Source organism: Ailuropoda melanoleuca, chromosome 11 (assembly GCF_002007445.2).
Source record: "Ailuropoda melanoleuca isolate Jingjing chromosome 11, ASM200744v2, whole genome shotgun sequence".
Lineage (NCBI taxonomy): Eukaryota > Metazoa > Chordata > Mammalia > Carnivora > Ursidae > Ailuropoda > Ailuropoda melanoleuca.
In genome coordinates this window covers 56288478-56312369 of record NC_048228.1, presented here as the reverse complement: position 1 = coordinate 56312369, position 23892 = coordinate 56288478, and the positions used below count along the sequence as shown (strand labels likewise).

The 23892-nt window shown below is 35.4% G+C and overlaps 1 protein-coding gene across 1 annotated transcript in view; it reads right to left on the bottom strand.

Annotated features, from left to right (window-relative positions):
• LOC100468789 (sulfotransferase 1 family member D1) overlaps nt 1-23676 on the bottom strand; it is a 36975-nt gene extending 13299 nt beyond the window's left edge. Inside the window, exons 1-2 of the mRNA XM_011237499.3 lie at nt 23548-23676; nt 4430-4587 (exon numbers count right to left, since the gene is read on the bottom strand). Of these exons, the coding sequence (XP_011235801.1) occupies nt 4430-4577 (148 nt within the window). The 5' untranslated portion in view covers nt 4578-4587; nt 23548-23676. The remainder of the gene's footprint in view (nt 1-4429; nt 4588-23547) is intronic.
• Between the last annotated feature and the right edge of the window lie 216 nt (nt 23677-23892).

Genomic DNA, 23892 nt, shown 5'->3' with positions numbered 1-23892 from the left:
GTGGGCTGTCTCTTAGTTTTTTTGACTGTTTCCTTGGCTGTGCAGAAGCTCTTTATCCTGATAAAGTCCCATAAGTTCATTTTATCTTTTATTTCTCTTGCCTTTGGAGATGTGTCGTGAAAAAGGTTGCTCTGGCCGATGTCATAGAAGTTGTTGCCTATGTTCTCCTCTAGAATTTTGATGGATTCCTGTCTCACATTGAGGTCTTTCATCCATTTGGAGTTTATTTTTGTGTATGGTGTGAGAGAGTGGTCAAGTTTCATTCTTTTGCATGTAGCTGTCCAATTTTCCCAGCACCATTTATTGAAGAGACTGTCTTTTTTCCACTGGAAGTTTTTTCCTGCCTTATCAAAAATTAGTTGCCCAAAGAGCCGAGGGTCCATTTCTGGGTTCTCTATTCTGTTCCATTGGTCTATGTATCTGTTTTTGTGCCAGTACCATGATGTCTTTGTGATCACAGCGTTGTAGTATAGCTTGAAATCCGGCAACGTGATGCCCCCCAGCTTTGTTTTACCTTTTCAACATTTCCTTGGCAATTCGGGGCCTTTTCTGGTTAGTCTTATATAGTGAAAGGACCCAAATTAATAAAATTATGAAAAAAGGGGAGAGGTCACAACCAAACCAATGAAATAGGAAGGATCATTGGAAACTTTTATCAACAACTTTATGCCAATAAATTAAACAAACTGGAAGAAATGGATGCCTTCCTGGAAACCTATAAACTACCAAGACTGAAACAGGAAGAAATTGATTTTCTAAACAGATCAATTAATTATGAAGAGATTGAAGCAGTGATCAAAAACCTCCCCAAAAACAAGAGTCCAGGGACTGATGGATTCAGAATTCCCCAGGGAATTCTACCAAACATTCAAAGAAGAAATAATACCTATTCTCCTGAAGCTGTTGCAAAAAATAGAAACAGAAGGAAAACTACCAAACTCAAACTATGAGGCCAGTATTACCTTGATCCCCAAACCAGGCAAAGACCCCATCAAAAAGGAAAATTACAGACCGATATCCCTGATGACTATGGACGCCAAAATTCTCAACAAGATCCTAGCTAATAGGATCCAACAGTACATTAAAACGATTATCCATCATGACCAAGTGGGATTCATCCCTGGGATGCAAGGGTGGTTCAACATTCACAAATAGATCAGTGTGATAGATCACATCAACAAGAAAAGAGTCAAGAACCATATGATCCTTTCAAATGATGCAGAAAAAGCATTTGACAAGATACAGCATCTTTTCCTGATTAAAATCCTTCAGAGTGTAGGGATAGAGGGTACATTCCTCAATTTCATAAAAACCATCTAAGAAAAGCCTACAGCGAATATCATTCTCAATGGGGAAAAGTTGGAAGCCTTTCCCTTAAGATCAGGAACATGACAAGGATGCCCACTCTCGCCATTATTATTCAACATAGTACTAGAAGTCCTTGCAACAGCAATCAGACAACAAAAAGGGATAAAATATATCCAATTCGGCAAAGAAGAAGTCAAACTGTCTCTCTTCGCAGATGACATGATACTCTATATGGAAAACCCAAAAGAATCCACCCCCAAATTACTAGAACTTATAGAGCAATTCAGTAATGTGGCAGGATACAAAATCAATGCTCAGAAATCAGTTGCATTTTTATACACGAACAATGAGACTGAAGAAAGAGAAATTAGGGAATCCTTTCCATTTACAATAGCACCAAAAATCATACGTTATCTCGGAATTAACCAGAGACGTAAAGGATCTATATTCTAGAAACTACAGATCACTCTTGAAAGACATTGAAGAAGAAACAAAAAGATGGGAAAATATTCCATGCTCATGGATCCTAAGAATAAACATAGTTAAAATATCTATGCTACCCAGAGCAATCTACACTTTCAATGACATCTCGATCAAAATACCAATGACATTTTTCAAAGATCTGGAACAAACAGCCCTTTAATTTGGATGGTCCCCTCCTTATAATGGTTTGACTTACGATTATTTGACTTTACAGTGGTGTGAAACTCATAGGCATTCAGTAGAAACTGAACTTTGAATTTTAAATTTTGATCTTCTCCTGGGTTAGTGACAAGCAGCAATATGAAGATTTCTGTCGTGAAGCCGGACAGCGACAGCAAGCTGCAGCTCCCAGTCAGCCAGGCAATAATGACAATAAACAACTGATACACTTACAACCAGTCTGTACCCACACAATCATTCTGTTTTTCACTTAAGGTGCAGTATTCAATAGATTATGAGATCTTCAGCACTTTATTATAAAATAGGCTTTGCATGAATTTTGCCCAATTGCAGGCTAGTATAAGTATGTGAGCACATTTAAGGTAGGCTAGGCTAAGCTATGATGTTTGGTATTAAATACATTTTCAACTTATGATGAGTTTATAGGGCGGTAACATCATCATAAGTCATAAGTATATAAGGATATGATCTATTTAATTGTCTGCAGTATTCAATGATAAGGTTATTGAGGCTGGGCTGAAAAAGCAATTATAAGATAGGAGAAAAATATCTTCTTAACTCTTCCTATCCCCTTCCTTTTTATCGAACATGTAATGAATGATAGTCTCTAAATTGAATAACCATGGGTGGAAACTAAAAAATTAAATGAAGTAATTAATCTATGCACTGCATAGATTTTTGGCCAATGAACTGCACAAGGATATACTTTTGGATTGGTTCTATAAATTAGAATACTTTAGGCCTTTTTAGTCCTTTTTTGTGGACAATTCCTCCTTTTCACCCCTAAATCATGAATATGAGACTATCTCCCTCATCCCTTTAACACAGACAATTACAGTGCTAAGAAAAAGGTGAGTCAAATTAATACTATCCTTGAATATTTTTTTGCCTCATCTGGCTTAGGCTTAAGCAATGATTCATGGGGGAAAAAAGAGACCTAAATTCTAAAGTACAACAGAACACGTTTCGTTTCCTGTTAGTGAATGGTTCAAATTATGCCACTGAAATCTGATAGAAAGAAATACCATTTTAGCTATGCTTCAAATTGGCATTGTTTATTTTTAATAGTTTTTTGGAAAAAAAACATGATTTACCTCATATAAGGAGTAAGTTAGCTTGGATCCTTTACAACAAAATTAACAGGGAAATGATATATTATTAACTTTAAGACATTTTCTCAACAGTTTGTAAAGAGAAAAAAAAGCAAAGGAAAAAATGACCAAAAGTATATAATTACTTCATGTTTAGCCATCAAGCCACCTAGCTTTTACTATGTCAGAAGAAATCCAGCTTCAAAGACCACTTTCATAAATAAACTATTTGTATAGTGGCACCTTCCAAAGATGATCTTCATGGTTTTCTGCCTGTGAACATATTTTTTAAAATAGCGAAAACAAAAAGAGCATGTACATTTTCAGTAAATGCCCTACCTTTTCTAAACTCGTATCTCCATAAGGAGATACAGAGTAGTTTTGGTTCCAAACAATTTGGGATTGGTGAATTGCTCAAAGAGCAATGTATGTAGTAAGAACAGAAAGAAAAAATAAGCTTTTGCCAAAACAAGCTTGTTTTCTATTTCTTCAAAGTTCTGTATTGTACATTTGTTTATTTCCTCAGAGGATCTCTGTGTTTACATACAGTGTTATAATCTTGACATTAGAATCTCCAAAAATTCAGGTGTTTTCTTCCAGGCTTTGTTACATATCCCTATGAAGTAATTTTAATATTTATCATATAAAAAGATTAGTACTTATTAAAAACTTCTTGTCCTTCAGTCCTTTAAGAAATGAAGCTGAAATATAAAGGAAAGTTGATTTTAGGGAATTTAGCAATTGGAACAGTTGATTGATTATTGGCTCAAGTTAATTAAGTGGATAAAAAGCAAGAGAAAACCCATTCTCTGATCTCTCTCTGTACATCTATCACTGAGTAAATTGGAAAACTCTGTCATTAAAAGATTTGGAGAAATTAAAATTATGGATTCTTACAGAGGCATCTTAAATTATCCTTTCTGAGATCATATACTGAGGTCAGCAGCTGTTTAACATTATAACAAAATATTTCTAAATGCATTTATAAAGTGTTTAAAATAATAAAATATTAATATTTATGCAGTATAATTAAAATACAATGAACAAAATATGTAAACATTAAAATGCATAGAATGACTATAGATATGCAAATATTCTAATGGACCCAAATCATTTTAGATAAGCAGTTTTAATAATTTTTATTTCAATTTAAAAAGGAAAATAAAACAACAGCATTAATTTTCCCTCAGGTTAGCTCCCATTCAATTGCAGCCTTTTTACAATAAAAAGTGAGTTTATCTGATTTGCGACAAAACTGTCCCAGCAAGTGCTACTATGTACCCTTGACCAATGATCAGAAGATCAGTGGGCTTATACATATGGATCTATAACCAATCAGTGAGTAGAAATACATAAAAAGATCTTACCAGATTTGGGGTAGGTTGAGATCAGAAGGTCATCTGGTCGACTCTCAAAGGACTCCACCAGGGACCACTGCTCAGCAGTGCTCCAGAAGAGGGGGACACCCTGAACATCCACTAACTCCCTCCTGTAGATATCCAGCTTCTTGTCCATTTTTCAGAAACTAGATTTTAAACAAAAGGAAGCATGTTAAAAAGTCTTTGTTTTAATAGCATTAATAATAGGGCTCCTGAGTGGCTCAGTCGGTTAAGCATCTGCCTTCGTGCAGGTCACGATTTCAGTGTCCTGGGATGTAGGCCCTCATCGGGGCTCCCTGCTCAGCAGGGAATCTGTTTCTCCTTCTCCCTCTGCCCCTCTCCCTCACCTGCGCTCTCTCTCTCTCAAGTAAATGCATAAAATCTTAAAAAAATAAATTGATATTTTATTAAATAAGTTAGTTTTTCATTACTATAGATCCAACAGCACTAGATCACTTTCCTGTGGATTATGAATCAGTAGAAGAAGAGAGAGTATACAAACTAAAAAGGCCTTGCAGGATTTATTTCATATATGCTGTTTATATGTTAAATATCAACACTTTCTTTTGGTATATTGAATTGTACACAATTCCTTGGGCAAAGATCGCTGGGACAGATAAAGAAGTATTGGACTTTGGAGTAAGGGGAGTGTAACCACAGAGCTGCCCATTCATTGCTGGGGAATTTAAATAAGCCCTATAACTGCACTGGGCCTTCTTAACTGAAATCTGAAGAGTGGCCTAACATAGGGTGGGAAAGAGGAACTAAATGACAAAAAAGGCTGGGAAAAGAAACAAACTGGAGGTAGGTGTAGCATCAGAGAGATTGCTCTGATGAACTTTTTAACACTGGCAACATGTGTCATTTTCCATTCTGAGCAGGGCTCTAATAAAGGTAGTTTTATGTCTCTTTAGCTATCATATATAAGAAGTGGATGAGCTTGAAATAGATATCCTAAGTCCTATTTCAAAACGTGTTGTTATTTTCCCAATTTTGCAGGGGCCGAAGTAGTTATTTTTCTTCCTCCGAAGTTCTATAAAAACAGAGACTATCTAACACTCTCAGGTTTATAAGACTTCATGAGGTCCTCCGGCACTTACTAAACTTCTCTTCAAGAATTAAAATCAGAAGTCTCTGGAGTTGGGGGCTCTAATTTAAACTGCACCTTTCCTGATGTGCAATTTCTTACATTTTTTTTTTCAAGGCCTCTCAGCTCCACTTCTACCCTGCCCCATGCAAATACTTTTTATTTTAAAAGGTTGTAAAGTTGCAGGATACAAAATCAATATACAAAAATTTTTGTGTTCCTATGTGCTAACAAACTATCAATAGAAAAATAAACGAAGGAGACAATCCATTTATAAATCCATTTGCATCAAAAGAAAATACCTCAGAATAAATTTAGCCAAAGAGGTGAAAGAACTGTACACTGAAAACTATAAGACATTAATGAAGAAGACACAAATAAATGGAAAGATATTCTGTGTTCACAGATTGTAAAAATTAATATTGTCAAAATGTCCATACTACCCAGAGTCATCCCAGCTATGTTCTCCACTATGTCAAAGTGTATCACAGAACAAAAGACAAACTGTACAAGTCCTTGCTTGGCTAGCTACCAGGTTTTTGTTTGTTTTCTAGAACAAGGTGTTGTTACTGATTTTGTTACTTGTTTTGTTTTTCAATACACTTGTACATAGTAACATAAAGGACAATGTCGTGAAGGCAAAATTAATTAATTCAAAAATATTTACTGAATATCTGGCTGAAACCGTGCACTGGGGAATTTAATGAATATAAAAATTTGTGGCTATCTTCACGGTGCTTAGAAGTGGAGGGGAAAGATAGATACCAACTAAACAATCATACCAAGAAATTGACATTTTCATTGGAGGTAAGGGCTATGAAACAGAGATATATCCATAAATAGAAGGAACTTGACAGTATCAAGCTGCTTAGAAATGTTTCCCCTGGGAAATAACTAAGAGTTAATTTGGAGAAGAGGCCAACTTCCCAGCCAGGAAAAAGCATGTGCATAGATGCTAAAATGGGAGAAAGAAATAAGGCCTATGAGCGTGGAGTGCTGATGAGGGGTGTGTAAATACTTTGCCAAGTTATGTGGTAAGACACTAGAGACTTTAGGATTTTTTCCGCTTAATTAAGTGTGTCTGAAATATATTGGGTTTCTGGCTATTCTCTACCCAAACAAGGGAGTCCACTGACCCACCATGATGTACAGTTTCAACAATAGTTCTGTCCTAATATGAAAGGGTAGTGATACATTAGTGGTTCTGGGATGTTCGTGAGCATCACTGGGGAGGAGTATATATTTGAAAATTATTATTATTCTGCTTTTACCAAAAGTCTTGGGATTTATAAATACCATAGGTTTGCTATACTTCAAAAGTAAACTTATGACAGCACTAGGTTATGATTTGATGGTATTGGTACTATCATATTTCCTGTTAATATTTGCTAATTTTCATGGATATCTGCCTTTGAAAAGAAAGCATAAAAAATGTAAGAAACATGAAGTTTTAAAAGCTCATAGTTAGACATTGCCCCCGTTCTCCCCCCAGTTGCTAAATAACAAATTCTGATTTTTTTTTAATAGTATTTGCTGGGAAGTTCTGGATACCATAAGCTGTTTGCAGACAAGAACTGGGGCAGAGAATATTCCATACATTCATAACACCTTTCTTTCTTTCTAAGCACAGAAAGTATATTTTTCAGTCCCTCTTGCAGTTGGAGTGGGAGCATGTGACTAAGTTCTGGTCCCTGGGCTATGGGTGATGTAAGTCCTTTCCTTGACCTTCCACTCCTCTCTTCCACGGTCACAGAGCCCTTCTAGTCTGTGTGTTCAGATGCCTAGATCCAAGATTGAGGTGGTTTTCCCACCCTTTATCAGACTGTGACAGTGAAAGGAATTCTTCATTATGTTAAGCCATCGGTATTCTGGTGTCTGCACTTTTTTTTTTTTTACTATGGTATAGTCTATATTGTACTTTCCAACATACTGTGGATGCCACAGGAAAATTTGCAGATGAAATCTCTACTCTAATGGAGTTTACAGTCAATGTGGAGTTAGACAAATGAAGAATAGGCATACTATATGGAGATAAGCACCATGAAGAAAAACAGAACATGGTAAAGTGATAAAGAATGAAGAGTTGAGTAGTGAGAGAGAAATGATAACTAGACTTCATATAGAAAGGACAGATAAATGAGTGTCCATATAAATATGATAAGCCTCAAATGTAGCTTCAGCCTTCTCATGTACTCTGTGAACCCTCCCTATGCTGATCTACACATGTAAGTGTCAATATTACCAGCCTGACAAAGACTTACAGATTTTGAACATTTCCACGAGTGTCCCAACTGCTGCGCAAATTTAAAACATTTAAATCTGAGGTCATTTCTTTCATCCCAAATCTGTTTTTCCTACTGTGCTATTTAGGCCTTACCTTAACTGCAAATCTCTTTAGAAACTCACTAGTAACAACATAAGGGAACACCTCACTACTTGCCTGATGGGAGGCTACCCAGTTCATGAATCATTTAATAAATTAGATCTTAAGACATGCTCAGTTGAATTTTGTTGGCAGATTGAGATCCAAAGTGAATGACATTAAGGGACAACTAAAAACAGGGGTGCAGCACCTGCAAGCCTTTTGAGGCCACTGTTTTTCTTGCCCTTTTGGAGGGCTGTCGGTAAGTCCTCTTGGTTTCAGCTCTGTTCTTGCGTTCAAGCTATTGATCTAATTGGCTTTCCAGGCCAGGGTTAGCGAGTCAGTCTAGACTCACAGGAGGTTCTAATGGCGCACCTCCTGAGCGCTGGGTTCCGTCCACAATCCCATGTTGGAATCCCTTCCCCATTCCAGTCTGAGATCCTTATTTACTGGAGTTTGCTGGTTTAGTCCTTTCCCCATTTCCTGTCCAATGGAGTCTGCTGGTTTAGTCCACACTGGGGATTGCTGGTGGTGTGCATGGGGACTTCTCTTGGCCAGCCCACAGTGACATGTTTTACTTACTGCAGGTGTGTTAAGATGCATATGTTTGTTTGTCTTATTTTGTGCAAATAAAGGCTATTGCTACAGGGATCTTGGAGGCCAAAAAGCTGAAAAATTAGTGGGCACAGGTTGAGGTAGAAGACAGCAAAAGGTAAAAATTCTTTTTTTCTTTTTCTAAAATTTAAATTCAATTAATTAACATATAATGTACTATTAGTTTCAGAGGTAGAGTTCAGTGATTCATCAGTCTTATATAACACCCAGTGCTCATTACATCGTGTACCCTCCTTAATGTCCATCACCCAGTTACCCCATCCCACACCCCCTGCCCTCCAGCAGTTTGTTTCCTATGATTAAGAGTCTCTTATGGTTTATCTCCCTCTCTAATTCCATCTTGTTTTATTTTTCCCTCCCTTCCCCTGTGTTCCTCTGTTTTGTTTCTTAAATTCCACATATGAGTAAGATCATACGGTAATTGTCTTTCTCTGATTGACTTATTTCACTTGACATAATGCCCTCTAATTCCATTCCATGTTGATGTAAATGGTAAGCATCCTTTCTGATGCCTGTGTATATTCCATTGTATATATGAAACACATCTTCATTATCCATGCATCTGTCAGCAGATATCTTGGCTCTTTCCACAGTTGGCTATCATGGACATTGCTGTTATAAACCTTGGGGTGCAGGTGACCCCTACAGATTACTACTTTTGTATCTTTGGGGTAAATACCCAGTAGTGCAATTGCTGAATCAAAAGGTAGCTCTAGGGGCGCTTGGGTGGCACAGGGATTAAGCGTCTGCCTTCGGCTCAGGGCTTGATCCCGGCATTATGGGATCGAGCCCCACATCAGGCTCCTCTTGCTATAAGCCTGCTTCTTCCTCTCCCACTCCCCCTGCTTGTGTTCCCTCTCTCGCTGGCTGTCTCTATCTCTGTCAAATAAATGAATAAAATCTTTAAAAAATTTTTAAAAAAGTNTAAAAAATTTTTTAAAAAGTAACTCTATTTTCAACTTTTTGAGGAATCTCTGTGCTATTTTCCAGAGTGGCTGCACCAGCTTGGANTTTTAAAAAAAGTAACTCTATTTTCAACTTTTTGAGGAATCTCTGTGCTATTTTCCAGAGTGGCTGCACCAGCTTGGATTTCCAAGGGTCAGAGGGTTCCCCTTTCTCCACATCCTCATCAACATCCACTTCCTGACTTGTAATTTTAGCCATTCTGATTGGTGTGAGTTGGTATCTCATTGTAGTTTTGATTTCTATTTCCCTGATGTTGAATGATGTTGAGCATTTTTTTTTTCCTATGTTTGTTGGCCATTTGGATGTCTTCTTTGCAGAAACATCTATTCATGTCTTCTGGCCATTTCTTGATTGGTTTATTTGTTCTTTGGATGTTGAGTTTGATAAGTTCCTTATAGATTTGGGATACTAGCCCTTTATCTGATAAGACATTTGCAAATATCTTCTCCCATTCTATCAGTCAGTCGTCTTTTGGTTTTGTCGACTGTTTCCTTTGCTGTGCAAAAGCTTTTTATCTTGAGGAAGTCCCAATAGTCCCTTGTCTTTGGAGACATGTCTAGTAAGAAGTTGTTGTGGCAGAGGTCAAAGAAGTTGCTGCCTGTGTTCTCCTCTAGGATTTTGATGGATTCCTGTGTCACATTTAGGTCTTTCATCCATTTTGAATCTATTTTTGTGTATGGTGTAAGGAAATGGTCCATTTTCATTCTTCTGCATGTGGTGAAAGGGAAAAATTCCTACCAGAATGAGTTCTTTTTCTTTTTCTTTTTTTGATATTTGCAAATAATTTTAATAAAAGATGGATTCCAAATTTCTATGACAATATATTGAGTACAAAAATAAAAAAGACAAGGGGGAAATGTGCATAATTTATCATAATGAATGGCATATATCATATTCTTAAAAATTACTATTATATACCCAAAATTCCAGTATCTTCTACTTGGCAGTAGTATAATAATCTTGCTCAAAAATCATCATGCCATAAAATAAGCTAACAATAATATTGCAATTCCTGTATTTTATTTTATTTTATTTATTTGTTTGTCTTGGTTTCAAGTTTTTATCTAAATTCTCGGTAGTTTACATATACTGCAATATTGGTTTCAGGTGTAGAATTTAGTGATTCATCACTTACATATAACACCCAGTGCTCATCGTAACAAGTATTCTCCCTAATACCCATCACCCATTTAGTCCATCTCCCTGACCACCTCCCTTCCATCAACCCTCAGTTTGTTCTCTATAGATAAGAGTTTTTTATGGTTTGCCTCTCTCTCTTCCCCCCTTCCCTTATGTTCATCTGTTTTGTTTCTTAAATTACACATGTGAGTGAAACCATATAGCATTTGTCTTTCTCTGACTCTTATTTCTCTTAGATTCAATTCTTCCTAATCTCTGCTCGCAGTGCTCAGTAGAGATTACAAAATAAAATGTCACATTGACCTTTTCTTTCCAAATCCAAACCCACTGTTAATTGAATTTTTCTATCCCAGGGAGAGCTGTGGCCTTCTTGCTTGTCTCATTTTCATAATTGTGCTTGGCTTTCTGCTTGCCTGGAACACACAGGTTGTTGGGGTTTTTTGGTTTTGTTTTGTTTTGTTTTTGTGGGGTTTTGTTTTGGTTTTGGGTTTTGTTTTTGGTTTTTGGGGGGTTTTTTATTTTCTTTTTTTGGCTATTTTTGTAAGAGACTCTGGTTTTTGAGAAGGTAATATTTTTTGAACCATCTCTGGGACCCATCTTACATCTGACAGAAATATTCAATATTGGCAGAAATATTTAAAATTAAAAATAAGGCTCAAACCTTAAAGCTGTGTTAAATTAAATGATGTTAGGTTAAATTAATATTTAGAGGGCCGCCTGGGTGGCTCAGTCAGTTAAGCGTCTGCCTTCAGCTTGGGTCATGATCATAATAACTTGTGATCTAATTTAGTGAAGTGCTATGAAACTTTTTTAATATTTTGGACAAATTTCTTCAAATCAAATTCTTAATGAAGTCTTTTTTCACTGTAATATTTCAAAGGATTTTTAAATTAATCAGGCTTATTTGATATGTAAATTACATGAGAAGCATTGTCAAAAAGTAATACTAAGCCTTCTTTATACTGTAAGATTGTGGCACATGTAGATAAAGTCCATTCTGTTTCTGCAAAAACTGACCCCTCATGGTCCGACTTTTGCCATCCTGATGGCCTTGAAACATGACAATGGTCTATTCCAAGATCAGAAATTTAGATGAGTAAACAATGGCTGTAAATTAAAGAATGTCAGGGCTCTAGGAAGCCCAAGACAGCTGTTTGGTTCTCTCCAGCTCCCTGACCAACCCCATTTTTCAGTTTTTGCATTCTTTTACCCACCATAATGCATTTAAGATGACTCACATTATAAACAGACATTTTTGGAGAGATTTCTGCAAAGCTGTAAAAATAGCCTATCGACAATGTCTGACTTGTCAGGTCCGTAATCCTGGAAAAATAATTTGTGTCTCCAGAGGCCTCAGACTCCTCTCTCTGGACCCTTTGGACACCCACAGCTGAACTTCATTCAACTGCCACTTAGTGTGGGTTATCAATATGCTCTAGTTATTGGATGAGTGTTTCCCAGATGGGCTGAAGCTTTCCCCTGCTGCAAGGCTAATGGCCCCACTGTACACAAGAAACTGTTAGAAGGTGTATTCCCCACTCGGGGTATACTGTGCATGATCTCCAGTGATGGAGGAACCCACTTCACTAGACAAATCATATAAGCCTTAACAAAAACCTTACAAACGTCTTAAAATTCTTTCAGTGTACAACTTCCTGCTGGTCCCTCACCATCTTAGGCTAGTATGAACAGCTACTATAAGTCTCTGATGTCTTATGCTCAAGCCTATCATCAGCAGGTTGAAGAAGGCTTTTGGATATAAATTCATAGGGTCCTGCTGGTCATAGTCTGGATCCTAATGGCTGGGTATTATAGAAACATCATCAGAGGAAGACCCATCAGAAAGGACCTTACTGAGTGCTCCTGACCACTGACACTGCTACAAAACTAAAAGGTATTAAGCCTTGGGTACACATCACACAGCTAAAGAAGGTTGCTTGTGTCACCTGGTCCCGTAGAGACACCGAAGACCTCTAAATCAAATGGATGAAGAAGAGAAGTAGCTGACATTGAGGTAGACTGCTTCCACCCAAGACAACAAATCAAGACCTCATACTTTTAAAATGAAGCTTTTCTCCTTTTCCTTTCCTTTACTCTGACCCTGGAAAGATAATGCCTTGTCTGTATCTTCCAGGTCATTGCTAAGGTGGGGAAGGATGGAATGAGGTAAGCATTTTAAAAAAGAAAAAAAATGTTTATATTTCAAACCTGATTAAATATAAGTGCATAAAATAATTTTTACTAAGATTCAAAAAAGAAAAACAGCAAATGTGGGACATTAGGAAAGACCTGGAATGGTATAATAACATTTGAGGTAATATGTGAGGTCTTGGTAGTATTTTAATGAGCATAGACTTTAGGATTATTCATGACAGTGTGCAAGCATGAACAACAGTAAAGGAGAAGAAAAGTATGAGATATGTTCAGGAGAGGATGAGCGGATCACATTGACTGAAAATTATACATGTTTAGGTAGTTGTCTCATCCATTCATTGACTTCTCCAATGATACCTGGTAAGTGCCAACCATGTGCCAAAAATTGGCCAGGCAAAAGACTAAAACTTTCTCGCTCCATAAAATTTGCTATCTAGTGGATAATGAAATACATGGCTGAAAAATTATCCCTATTGTGGACAGCCGTGAATGTTGGAATGCCAAGTATGTATTCAATTAATAAAGAAACAAAAGGCCACTTCAGATTTTGAACAGAGGAATCCTGTAAATGAACTAATATGGAAATGTGAGGAAGGGTTAAGAAGTGAAGAATGTAAATAAAGAAATTTGTATAATTCTCCTTGTAACTTGCCAATGCCCTTGCAATGATCAAACACAATATAAATTATTAAATCCATATATTCTTCTGAAGTTCTCCTCTCTTGATTTCCATGTTATCACATTCTGACTGATATCCTATCTCTTTGTTAATTCTCAATTTTCCAAAGGAGTATTTCTATCAACTTAGGCCAGAAGTGTTGTTTTTCTTTGGAGTCCTGTAATTGGTTCTCTTCAGTTCCCCAGATGTTCTTCAACTTTTTCAAATTCAGTAATCATAGTTGAACTCATTAGCCCGGCTCTCCACTGAACCAGTCCTTGTCCTGGATTCTTTCTGTATCTCATATTCTAATGATACCGCATTCATCCCACACTCAAGTCAGAAGTCTGTAAGTCATCCTAGATTCTGCCTTCTTCTTGAAGCTCCCAAATGCAGATGGCTCACAAATCTGATTATTTTTATCTTTCAAGTATTCTTGTGAAATGAGCTTCTCTTTATGAACTAGCTTAGTGGTTTAGACTGTAAGGTCTCTAGATTCAGAATTCATATGCCAAATCTGTCATGTACTACCAATTGGACTCTGGATATATCATAAACCCAAGTTTCAATTTCCTAATCTTAAAACAGAAGTAATGATTTATTTAATTTATAGAGCTAGCTTGATGGTGAAATAAGATGATGGATATAATGTGTATATTGACAAAACATGGGATATATTTGGTAAGAGGTAGCCATTATTAATATTATCATTACTATGATTGCCCCCAAATTTGCCTTTATTTATGTCCTTTTCATCATCCACCCTGTAGTGTGGCAATGATCTTAAAATTAGTTTTAATTTCTTATCTCTAAGCTCAGTTCCTCCCCTTCCACCTGCCAAGTACCAGTATGATCTCTATAACCTAATCACAACTCCAAAGTCGAAAGGATAAAGTTTAAAGAGCTTTTCCCTGATTTTCACACTTAATCTCTATGACTCTGCTTATCTCTTCCTCACTTGGACATTAACCTCCAGCAACAAGACAATGAAAAAAGTATCTCTACCTCTGTATCTATATCTACACCAGTATAGATGGCTCCACCCCCTCACATCCAGCTATTGCACCTGCATTTTCTGTCTTGGAGCTGATACTCCTCTCTTGTGCATCTGGAAAACTCCTATTCATTCCTCAAAACCTTGCACAAATTTCACATTCTCTGAGAAGCCTTCCTAGTGACCTAAGGACAAAATCAATTACTGTCTTTTCTCTATTTCCATATCCTGAATAGACTGATACTCTTTTATATATTTCAGTGTGTTGCTATTATCTGTTTACAATGTCTGTTTCCCTGATTAGAATTTAGATTCATTGTCCCAATATTGGAACATATATTTGATGTAATCCCAAAGCTTTTACTTTATTGATGTTAATAAACGTATATTAAAATGAAATAAAGCTTCTGCAATATTCTAGGTGGAATAATCAGGGATTAAATTATTTTATCTTGCCACTGTAATTATAGTTATTAAGTGCTGAGAAGTATCAGTAGGTCATACAGCCAATCGACAAGGAGCTTACATTCTAAATCATTATTCAAAATGCACACACATTTGTACACCTGTACACAGACACACACATGGACACACATACACACACACAGCCCTGCTTTTAGTGCATGTATTTTGTTATTTAATCCTCATAAAAATCTTTTAAGTCCTATTATACCCATTTCTCAAGGGCAAAATTAACATAGAGAAACTTCAGTAACTTGCAGAGATCACACTGTCAGTAAGTGGCAGGACTGGGTTTGAGCCCAGATAGTCTTGACTGCAGTCCAGTGATCTTAATTGCTATTCTATCACTACCTTCTAAGTACAAACACTGAAGACTTAACTCCTAATACAAGATGACATTTAAGTGTGCCAAATTATGTGGAAGTGGTCACCTAATCTATAGCACAAGTGGTGTGATTTGATTTTGACTATGAGGTTCGGGTAATTAAAGATACAGAAGAATATTCTAGGTAGAAAAGAGAAAAAACAGTATTCCCTTTTGCTCAATATCTCACACACAATAAAAGTACTTTATAAATACATAGGGATGTCATCTACTAAAATGCATATAAAATGATTTTTAGAAAAACTGAATCATGCTTATGATTTGTTTTAATAATGTTTATTCTCATTTATTCATATATTTTATCTGATTGCATAAAATTTTATTCGGAACCATTCCTAAAGGGAAAAAATATACATTTTTAGCTTTGTTTCATGTATGAAAACTGTATCGTGAAATGTTTTAATTTATATACAATTTTTTGTAACTTCTGGAATATTTGTGATTTTAACAATATTTGGCTGTTATAGATTGTACATTAAAGGTGAAGTAATCAATGGGTGTATTTTAATATTTCCTAAATCTGATTCAGATTTTGCATGAGTTTAATATTCTAAGTTGGCATCGTGACTCCTAAAAACCCCCAAGCAAAAAGTATTTGTTGTAAAACACGCAAATTTAACTTACCTTTAAACTCCTAAGAGCTTTCAATGAATATCCTCAAGTTACGAATCAGAGCCAAAAAATCATTAAAAGAATGACACCTTTGAGTTGCATATAACTTACTATGTGAGAGAAATTGAGTTGATGACAGCTCAGGATATATGGAAAGAAGATGATTGTTTCCCTTAGGTCTCTTTTGTTTACTTCTCTGAAAATGTCTCTTGAAACATAACTTCCTCTGGAAGATCATTATAACCCCTTGGAACTATTTAATATTCTTCTCACTGATAGAAGCCAATGTTAGTCCATGTTAACTTGAACAAAACAATTGACTTTCATGCCCATTCATGAGTTAAAATAATGAAATATTGTACCTGAGGATATGTTGTGTCTGAATCATAAAAAAATTAATATTAAACTCACAATAATCAATACATTATTCTCCTGGAAAGTGATAGTATTTTAATATTCAACAGATTCTGACCTTTTGGGACAGATTTTATTAAATCCTTTTTAAATGTGTAAAAACTCAACTGTTTTGACAATACAAATGCTGTATTTGTGGGGCTTTTTGCAGTGTAGCATTGAGAACCTGAAGAGAGACATTTGGGCACAGCTCACTCACAGCTCTCTCTACACCAGCAGTAGAGCCCCGAGCTACTCACCTCATATTTCTGAGCCATGTTTTTCCTGTCTAAAAAACGTGGGAAATGCACAAAATGGTCACTCCAGGTGGTTTCACCTCTAACGTTACACAATTCTAAGTAAAATGAATATTCTTACCAAAATGTACGCTTACATCACAACAGTAGAAACAAGAAAGGAGGGAGATGTTTAACGCAACCCTCCTTTATTGCTAAAAAAAATTCTGTTAAGATACTACTAATTAAAATGCTGCTTCACTTCTATCAAAATTCAAAGTGCACATTTATAAAAACTTCTCATTTATGATATCTCAAAAATAATAGAGTATTCTGTATTTCTCACATGACCTTGGCAATTTATCTCTGTAAGAAATTATCCACTTATGTGTCTTTTGACTATAGTTTTTTGTTTGCTTGCTGTATCTGTACAAATGAGGCCATGTTCTTTTCCCACACATGGTATTTTATAAATGATCTTATTTTATATTATCAAATTAAATTGCTAAGATAACATGGATTAACATTAAGGCGTAATATATGAAGAATATTAAGATTTATGAGCACACAGTCATTATAATTTTCCACATTGTATATTTCCATTTCAACTTAATAATAGCTTTGAAATTCATATTATCAATGGAAATTTTCAGAGTTTAAGCAACTTACCCTATGATACAAAATGTATATATGGTAAAATCAGATTTCAAATCCTGGGAATACACATCTAATGGTAAAATCACTCAGCTTTGTTGCTGGAAAGGCCACTGCTAGAAAAATCTAGCACTTACCAATTACGTAGCTTTGGGCAAGTGAACATTTTTTGAGCATAGAATATTTCATATGACCAGATAGCATCCATTTCATAGAATCATTGTGATTGTGTCATTGTCAGTGTTATAATCTCATAAATGAAACTAACTGGAATTTAAATAGAACTTGAAAAAAATCTCACAAATGAAACAATTTAAAGTGTATGAAAATGCCATATGCTGTCTGGCATGTATTTCTAAAAGGGTTATCATATTATCACCATTATCAATATAATCTCAAAATTCATCCTTTTTGAAAAATTTCAACCCTGACTCAAATCAGAAAAAAAAAAATTCTCTTTCACCTGGAGAACTGTTCTCTATCCTTGATTCAGTCCCATAAAAAAAGATTATGGGCTGAAGTTTTTATATTTAATCTATGCTTTATAATCAGTCTTGAACAAGTCATCAACCCTAAAAGTGCTTGGCAACTTTAGCCTTTATGTGGAGATAATTGCACCTGCCTGTCTCCTCCACCTCATGCAGATATTCCCAAGTTAGATAAACCCTATTACTTGATATCCTTAGGCAACTCTTTGTACATAGGCAGGAAGTACCAGGCACTCCCTTATTGCCAGGATCTTTTAATATTAGTGAGTATTTGATGGTGAAGAGTTAATTATACTCTTCTCCATTTGGGATCCCCAGGGCCTAATAAAATCCAGAAAACAGCTCTCCACTACCATAGCAATGGAAGAGATTTGTGAAGTCATCGTCTCAGTTCCTGAAAGCATAAACAACTCTGCTTTATAATGAGGCCAGCTTGTTTGTAAGCCTAAATGAAATGTTAGGAATAGGATAACAAACATGTATCTTCCTTAAAAATGTAATTGTTTTGTGTGTGTTTGTATATGGGTTGTTTTTTTTCTTTGCCTCTATTTTGTCTTTGTTTCTTTCTTTAAAATTTGGTTTTTCTGTCACCATGGTGCTGTATGATTTTACCTGAAAAGTAGAAGATTTGGATTTCTCCTGCAGAGAAATTCAGTATCTGCAGAGTTGGTTAGAGAGTTGAACAAGTTTCCTGTTTTGTAAGATCAAAAGTAGGCAAGAGCAGATGGGAGAAGGCAAAGAAAGAAACATTTAAGGAGCTCCTACAATGGATTGGAGCCAGTTTTCAAAAGGACCTTTCAAGTGTGATTTTGAATAATTTTTGTAAATTTTCTTTGCCAGATTACCCTCATCTGTAAAATAGGAATTATTTTACATCCCACCATGTTGAATAGTCATAAGAATTAAATAAGTAGGGCACCTGGGTGGCTCAGTTGGTTGACTATCTGCCTTCGTCTCAGGTCATGATCCTAGGGTCCTGGGATTAAGTCCCTTGTCATCAGACTCCCTGGGAGTCTGCTTCTCCCTCTGCCTGCTGCCCCCAGCCCTCCCCTGCTCCTGGTTTCTCTCTCTCTCTTTCTTAAATAAATAAATGAAATCTTAAAAAATGAGAGAATTAAATAAGTAAAGTACTTGGAACAATGCTTGACACAGAGTAAAAATCAATAAATACTAACAATAAAAATAACTAATAATAATTTACCTCTATAGCAGTATTTGAGATAGATATTATTTAACCCTGTCTTTCAGTAAAGGAAACTGAAACTTGAAGGTATTCTAAGCAATTCCCAAAGTCAAGCAACATGTACGTAGTGAAATAAAGAATCATAACCACGGGCAGTAATTTCTCTGACATCAGCATAACATTTTTCTAGATATGTCTCTTAAGGCAGAGGAAATAAATCCAAAACAAACTATTGGGACTACATCAAACTAAAAAGCTGTTGCACAGCAAGGAAAACCATCAACAAAACAGAAAGGCAATGTACCGAATGAAAGAGGATATTTGCAAATGATATATCCAATAAGGGGTTAATATCCAAAATATATAACTAATTTATACAACTCAATACCAAAACCATAAACTAACTGGTTAAAAGATGGGCAGAAGACCTGAGTAAACATTTTTCCAAAGAGGACATACAGATGGCTAACAGACACATGAAAAGATGCTCAACCTCACTAATCATCGGACAAATTCAAATCAAAACCACAATGAGCTATCACTTTCCACTAGTTAGAATGGCCAAAATCAAAATGACAAGAAACAAGTGTTGGTGAGGATGTGGAGAAAAGGAACCTTTGTGCATTGTTGGTGGGAATGTATATTGGTACAACCAGTGTGGAAAACCGTATGGAGTTTCCTCAAAAAATTAAAAATAGGCATACCATATGATCCAATAATTCTGATAATGGGTATTTTCCCAAAGAAAATGAAAACACCAGTTTGAAAATATGTATGTTTACCCTATGTTTAGTGCAACATTATTTACAATAGCCAAAATATGGAAGCAACCTAAGTGTCCATCAATAGACAAATGGATAAAGAAGATGTGGAATATTTCTCAGCCATAAAAAAGGATGAGATTATGCCATTTTAGAGAACGTGGGTGGACCTAGAGTGTATTATGCTAAGTGAAATAAGTCAGAGAATACCGTATGATTCCACTCATAAGTGGAAACTAAAAAAAAGAAAAGGAGAAGAGTAAAAAAACAGAAGGCAGAATCAGAACTATAAATACAGAGAACAAACTGATGGTTGCCAGAGGGAGGGGTGTGGGGTTGGGCAAAATGGTGAAAGGGCAAGGGAGAAACAGGCTTCTAGATATGGAATGAGTATATCATGGGAGTTAAAGGCATAGCATAAGGAGCAGGCAATGATATTTTGATAGTGATGTAACAGGACAGCTTGTAGCTACACTTGTGGTGAACAGAACATAATGTATAAACTTGTCAAATCACTGAGTTGTACACCTGAAATTAATGCAACACTATGTATCATCTGTACTCAGAAAAAATCATAACCAATTTTATGGATTCTGAAGACCATCCTGTTCCTTTTTTTTTGTTTTTTGTTTTTCAGTTGAATAATTAGGTTTTTTTTTTTCCTTTAATTTAATATGAAAGCATTTAAAGTTTTGAATTTGTCCCTGGTCAGTTTTGGCCAAAGCCCAGAGACTTTAATAATTTTCAGTTTTTATTGTTTACTGTATAATTTGTATTTAATTAAATGATAACTGCTAACCCAATAGATTATTTTAAAGAAAATGTATTTGATTTGATAATTTAATTTTTTGCATTTTACAACAATTTTTAATTATATTCTCTATGTTAATTTGCTGGTCTAGAGAATGTAAACATCATAAATTTTGTATTTTACATCTGATTTTGATTTTGTGTCAATAAATGATCATTTTGTTGAAAGTTTTGTTACCTATTGGTAGTATAAGTAAAAATGTGTGTATTTATATATGCATATGTACAAATAAATTCAATATCAATATATTTTTAAATCTTCAAAATCTTTTTTAAACAATCTATCAGATAGATTCATATTATGTAAGATTTCCCTCTGTACATGGTTGTTTTTTTTTTTTTTAAGATTTTATTTATCTATTTGACAGAGAGAGACAGCCAGCAAGAGAGGGAACACAAGCAGGGAGAGTGGGAGAGGAAGAAGCAGGCTCCCAGCGGAGGAGCCTGGTGTGGGGCTCGATCCCAGAATGCCGGGATCACACCCTGAGCAGAAGGCAGACACTTAACGACTGAGCCACCCAGGCGCCCCCCTCTGTACATGTTTCTATCAATTTCTGTCAAAACTTTTAACATATGCAGTATATGAGTTTTTCTTTTTATTTTGAAAATATGCTCTCTAAAATATAGAATTATGATTGTGTTTATTATGGAATATGATATTTATTATCATAGATTGACCTAACACTTGATCATTTTGTTTTGATTCCTATCTTATGAGACAATAGTATTGTTACTTTTGGGGGGGGGTTTGGCCTATATCTGTTATCTGTTTCTTAACTCATCCTTTAAAAAATTGATATATATGTGTGAGAATTGAAATATTGGTGTATATATATATGTGTGTATATACTGATATATGTGTATATGTATACACACACATACACACACATGTTTTTTCTGTTTTAATGTTTAAAAAAATTTGAGCACTTTTGTTAACAGAAGTATTTCATCATTCTCCTTTAAAATCTTTCCTTCCTCTTCTGGGTGGTTCAGTCAGTTAAATGTCTACTTTCAGCTCAGGTCATGATCCCAGGGTCCTGGGATTGAGTCTCCCATTGGACTCCCTGCTCAGCAGGAAGTCCTCTTCTCCCTCTGCCTGTAGCTCCCACTGCTTGTGCTTGCTCTCTCTCTCTCTCAAATGAATAGATAAATAAACAAATAAATAAAATAAAAAATAAGATGTTTCCTTCTTGTCTGTCTACAACTTCTATAAGTACTGTAATTTTTATAGCACAACTTTCTTTGGAGGCTGGGATACAAAATTCAGTGCCTTTGAGGAATAATGACATTTATATAGTCTGAAAGCATTGATTTCTGCTAACTTGAGAAGACTGGAGTTAGATCAAGCCTTAAATCCACATTGCCAAGGGCACAGTGGCCCTAGTGGACTGGATCAGACCTAAAGAAATGTATCTGAGGAATGTCACCAAACCTTCTCCAAAACAATGAATTTCTTTTCACTAGGAAATATTAGTGTTCTCTCCATTCCTCCTCTTCTCTAAAATCTATTCTCAGGATGTGGTGCTATGAGATGTGATGTGACATGTACATTGTGAAGCTTAGTAAAGCTTCAGTTATTCACAAAAGCAGATGGTTTTGGCTCACTTGTGCATAGACAGGAACATGTTAGGTTCTGCCTGGACACAGATCCTTGAAAGTATTAGGCAAATTCACAAAAGCTTTGGAAAGCTAGTTCCTATTGACTTTTGAAATCAGTTTCAAACTCTTTTGAGTTTATTTCTATCAAGTTTCAGAACACAAGAGGAAGTTGCTCTTAGATGCAGTGAAGAAAGATATAAATTTGTCCACATTCCAGAGAAAACAGAGAGTCTAATTGTTGTTGAAAAATATCCTCTGCACACTCTGAACCATCGGGAGATACTAAATGAGTCATGTGACCACAAATGAACTTGTTTTTTTTTTTGTTAAACCACATAAAATACCTTTTTTAGTACATCTGGAAATTTAGGTATCATATGATACTAAGGCTTCAACTACATTATCCGCAATTTCAGTGGGGGATGTAGTGATTTTAAAGTTCAGTATAGACTTATACATGTTGATAGCTAACAAATCTACATAACATTAAAGTAAAAATATAACTTGGAACATTTTCAGAACATTGGCTTATGAATTTTCATATATCTGAGGAAAATATTTGTATCTTTTTAATGAAAATAGTGATGTAAACATTTATCCATTGAAAAACTTGTATTGAATGGTCACAGGCATTATTTAGGTTAATGTTAATTTAGGTTAGGTTAATAATTTAGGTTAGTCCAACTTACTAAAATTACCTTAATTTAAAATATTTGGATTTAAAATGTATTAAGCTTTTTTGTCTGAGGTTAAAATATAATGCTAAATATTCTCATTACTACAATAAGAATTTAATGGTATCAAGTAACTCGTCATTCATTAGGACTTTCTCTACTGATGTGGTGTTCCTAGAATATCCCTTTCATAATAAATCCAAGGTAAAAGTCAAAGAGAAATAGAAGAGACCATTCTCTCAAGAGATTATTCATTAAAGTGACAATAGAAGGGTGCATGTGAAAAAAAAACATAGCTCAAATTTTGTTTCAAAACCTTTTAGAAAGTAATAAATTTCTAGAAATTAAAGAACACATCACAGTAGTGGTTCTCTAATTTAAAGTTAAAAAAGATCATACATGTATTGCAGTGAAAAACATGCTACGTAGTCAAATAATTTTTAAATAAAGGAAATAAAGCAGTCATCAATGGAAAATGCATTTATCTAGTATCTATACAATACAATTCTTTGGGAATCTCAAGAAGTACACAAAAGCTGACTTGTATCTCTGCCTAACAGTGGACCATACAAGACTATTCCTTTCAACTAAACAGAAATACTAGAAGGTGGAAGACTAGTAACCTTAAATACTAGTTTTTAGCTTTATGAAGCTGAAGTTAGTAGACTACCTCAATGCAATTTTAAATATGAAAAATAATCCTGTGAGTTTCTGCTAGAAAATCTGGACCTAAGAATCCCCAAATATTTCTCTTTTTATAGCAAAACATCCACACTAGAATTTTCCACTTCACATTTTCTGATTTTTCAGTTGTTAAATTCAGTTTTATACAAAATAGGGGCACTTTAAAAACAAAGTTGATAAATCACTTACCAGATGCCTGTCTTGAGGAACTGGAGGTCCAGATTTTGTTTCTACAGGAATTGATTACTAGAAATTTCCCTCTGTATATTGTTCAGTCAACCAAGATCTAAGCATTAGGAAGGCAAATGATGAAGTCCGTAGAGCTGTTTGAGGTTAATGATTAACTGTAGGCAGTCTATTATTGGCTTAAGTATTAAATGCTTAAGGAAGGCTTTTTGTTGTTACTTGTGGTGGTAGATTGAAACAAAGAGCCCATGGAAATCTCCTAAGCCTGGCATCCGGAATTAACTGCTATCCGATAATTACGTGTAGTAAATGGAGGCTCTTTATTTTACTTTTGCTTCTGATTTCAAC